At 35.8% G+C, this 4,001-nt stretch overlaps 1 protein-coding gene across 1 annotated transcript; it reads right to left on the bottom strand.

Annotated features, from left to right (window-relative positions):
• Positions 1-949: 949 nt before the first annotated feature.
• On the bottom strand, positions 950-2,289 carry LOC106757524 (adenylate isopentenyltransferase 3, chloroplastic-like). The gene has a single exon (XM_014640196.2). The coding sequence runs from the start codon at positions 2,016-2,018 to the stop codon at positions 1,101-1,103; it is 918 nt and encodes a 305-aa protein (XP_014495682.1). The 5' UTR covers positions 2,019-2,289; the 3' UTR covers positions 950-1,100.
• Between the last annotated feature and the right edge of the window lie 1,712 nt (positions 2,290-4,001).

The following is a 4,001-nucleotide window of genomic DNA, read 5'->3' as shown; positions in this document are numbered from 1 at the left end:
AGAATATTTTTGTTGTAAATATAATTTGTTATACTATTTTAAGCATAACTAACCTATTTATATTTTTTTACTCTTAAGTCAAAATAAAATAAAGAAAAAACATAATAATTAGAATAACTTGTTCAATTTTTGTCTCATGAATTTTTTGATACACTCTGAGTTTTCAATTATCTCATAATTCCACTCCTGACCTGTTTCAATATCCTATACAATCATCCATTCCTTACTTTTTCTTTGATTTCTTCATTTCTTCTACTTTTTTACTCTTTTCTTAATTTCGATACCCTCAAGACTAGTTTTATCTTAGAGAATATTTGTGTTCAAAATGTTATTATTTAAAATTTTGTTTTGGCTAAATTTTAAAAATTACTTACTTAGATTTTAACATTATATAGTATAAATGTTTTGAAATTTTAAAACATTGAAAATATAATTAGAGTGAGTAGAATGAAATTTACGAAGTGTCAGCATGAGAACAAAATCGAAATAAATCTTGTTATAATCTCACTTTCTGGATAATGACCATCACCCAAGAATATTTTCTTAGAACTCCAGACAAATTAAAGAGTACTACATTCTCAAATTTATATTCCTGGAATAGATTTGACCTTCATCAAACAAAAGCACCCTTAGATTCTAAAATGGCATGCGTGATATAGACCAAAAGTACAATTATATTTATCAAACTAAAAGTAAAATAATATATATTTATTATCTTAAAAATATATATAACAAGAGTTTTTCCAACAGATGAGTGGGAACTTGAGAGAACCATTCAATCCATTTTATATAATTGATTGACATGTTTTATGAACACAATATCTGGAGTATAAATAACAGAAGTGGTATTTTTTTTTTCTTTTTTTTTGAGATTAAATACAGAAGCAAAGACAAAAAATGACAAAAATGATCGAGAGAAAATCTCAACAAAACACATAATCAAGTGGTCACGTACGTGTGAAGTTGAGATCAACCAAGAACATGAACATGAACATGTGACAATCTTAGCCTATCAAATAATTTCGACTGATACTCTTGGTACACACAAATATGAAGATTGAAACGTTGATGAAAGAAAATGATGTATTAGGTTTAACTGATTAGTTTGGTTGCATAGAAGGTGCGACTCTCCCAGAAGCAGAATTGGCAGAACTGTAGAGAAACTGAGAAACAATGGAGGCACAGGGTTGCGCCACCATGTTGTTCCAAGCCTCGTTGGCGTCGCGGCCACGTTTCTGAAACACGGGCGTGGCGCAAATGCGGTGGATCTTCCACCCTTCACTTCGGAGCATGTGGATTCTCCCAAGTTGCTTGCGTGCCAAGTCGCACGTGTTCCCCTTCACGTCCCTCACCGCCTCCTGCAGCAGCCTCATCCTCGTCTCACCGCTCGCCGTCGCCTCCCGCCGGAAGTACGGGTGAAATTCAGAAACCCCAATTGCCTTCCTTATCCCGCGTGAGTAATCGCCGTTCACGTTGAAAAACGGTCTCAACTCGTTCACCATTCCACATCGGAGCATGTGGTCCACGCGCTGGCCCACGTAGGAATAGAGCACTGGCACGGACACGTCGACCCACAGAAAGCACCACTCGAACCGCGGCCCGAACCTATCCACCAGCGCCTCCATGTACGAGTTGGATCCTCCCACCACTATCGGGACCTTGTCGCGGCGCGTTATGGACTCGATGGCGCGTGAAGCGGCGTCGCAGAAGTCGGAGGCCGTGAACTCCGTGTCGGGGTTCTGCGTCCCCAGGAGGTGATGTGGGACCCCACGCTGCTCCTCTTTGGTGGCCTTGTTGGTGACAATCTGAAGCCCTTCGTACACTTGCATTTTGTCAGAGTTTATGATTTCTGAGGGAAAACATGTTGCTAAGTCCACCGACAACCTGGTTTTCCCGCTCCCCGTTGCTCCCATGACCAGCACCACCTTCTCTTTTGGCCTCATCATCTGGCTTTGTCCACCGGAAGGAACGTTTTTCAGAGCCTGATGTGTTGGTCTACACATCACTGACATCGTCATGCTCGTAAAAGGGTCAGAAATTGAACTGGCTGAGAGTGTTTATTTAGTTGTATATTGCATATATCACGTATGTTGAAAGTTTTTGAAAAGAAGGGCAGTCATGAAATGTGAGATTGACAACATTGGTTGTTGCTGGTATTTATAGGCAAAAGGGATGAAATATCACTCTCTGCACCGATTTTTTGAAGATTGTAAAAGAAGGTCTAGGAATAATTATCAGTGTGAAGATATGGTGGTCATCACAATATATTCCAATGTTTAAATTCGTGGCGCGGTCTCTCGGGTCAAACCCATATCTTCCCTTTTCAACTGCATGTTGTTATCAGATCAGAGATTTTCAAGCCTGATATTATTAGGTAAAAGTATTCATTTCCTGTTTTTTGAAAAACAAAGAGAGAGAGAGACATTGATTTGTGGTGTTATGAAAGAAATGAAACAAAACATGAGTGTTTGGAAAAGTTTGTGTATGTGCTCTGAGGAGGAAGATAGCTAATTAAGGTGTCTGCAAAAACAACATGAGTGGACCGTGAGAGCACAAGGTTCTTTTTCTTTCTTTGTATAGTGGGGCTCTATAAGTAGTACAGCATAAAATTGTTGTGATAAGATCTTGTTATTCCTTTCTTTTATTATCTGCAGATTTTGTCTCTTATACACGTATAGAGAAGTTTGAGCTTGGTTAGCATCTTGCTCCTATCTCAAAAGATTATACCAAGATAGCCTTAAAATATATGGCCTTTTACTCGATCTCGACATAGATTCGATACACTTTTAAACACTACGCGTTTATATAAATCAGAAATACTTTAGTTACCACTTTTTTGGGGTGAATATGTCGGAAGAAACCTAGCTATCCAGCTGATTTCAAGTAAAATTCAATGGTACGGATGGAATATTTATCTAAGGACATTCGTTTCTTTTGTAATAGGACATTGATAATTAGAAAACATTTTTTTTTATAATATTTAAATATCGTGTCATTTTGTGGTTGGTCTTAAATTATTTCACAATGAATAATAATAATAATAATCATAAACATCACTATGGACCAATAACAGAATGACACATAGATGATATTCAAATGTTACTAAAAAATATTGTTTAAGTATCATTATCCTTTGTAATACATTGGTTTAATAGGTTCAAAGGTCCCTATATTTGAAGATTTGTTTCAATTGGGTCCTCCAAGTTTGAAAGTGATCAATTAGGTCCCTAATTTTGTCAATTTGAATCAATAAAAGTCTTTCCGTTAAATGCAGTTAACGCCGTGAAGTTTTTGAACATGTGGCACGTTGACGCTTTCAGGTGGCACCGTTTCAAGTGCATAGGTGGATTGTAAAAGGGTGAAATCCCTTTTAATTTAGGGATTTCACCTTCAAATACACCCTTTTAATTTAGGGATTTCACCCTTTTATAATCCACCTATGTACTTGAAACGATGCCATCTGAAAGCGTCAGCATGCCACATGTTCAAAAACTTCACGGCGTTAACTGCATTTAACAGAAAGGCTTTTATTGATTCAAATTGACAAAATTAGGGACCTAATTGATCACTTCAAAAATTGGAGGACCTAATTGAAACAAACCTCCAAATATAGGGACCTCCGAACCTATTAAACCTAATATATTTACTACGTTGAAATTTATACTTGAATAACTTTTTCAATAACTTTTAAAATAAATATTCGTTCACACATCTAAACTTTTTACATTCATTTTACATTATCTTTTATTACTTTTTACTTTCTTTCTTGAAAAAATATAAAATTATGTAATGTATCTCTATTCAACTTTTAATCGATTAGAAACAGTGATCCAGTCAATTATTAAGCTACTATCAGACACGTTACTGATGAATTGTGTAAACTAGGTTAACTCAATTGACATTGATGTTATAACTTCGATGAACCTGATAAATGTAATTTTGACATCTCAAATAGTTTACAAGAATCCTTTACTTAATTTATATGTTAATAAAATATATAT

The sequence above is a fragment of the Vigna radiata genome, chromosome 3 (genome assembly GCF_000741045.1).
Source record: "Vigna radiata var. radiata cultivar VC1973A chromosome 3, Vradiata_ver6, whole genome shotgun sequence".
Taxonomy (NCBI): Eukaryota; Viridiplantae; Streptophyta; class Magnoliopsida; order Fabales; family Fabaceae; genus Vigna; species Vigna radiata.
This window is presented reverse-complemented; position numbering and strand designations above follow the sequence as displayed.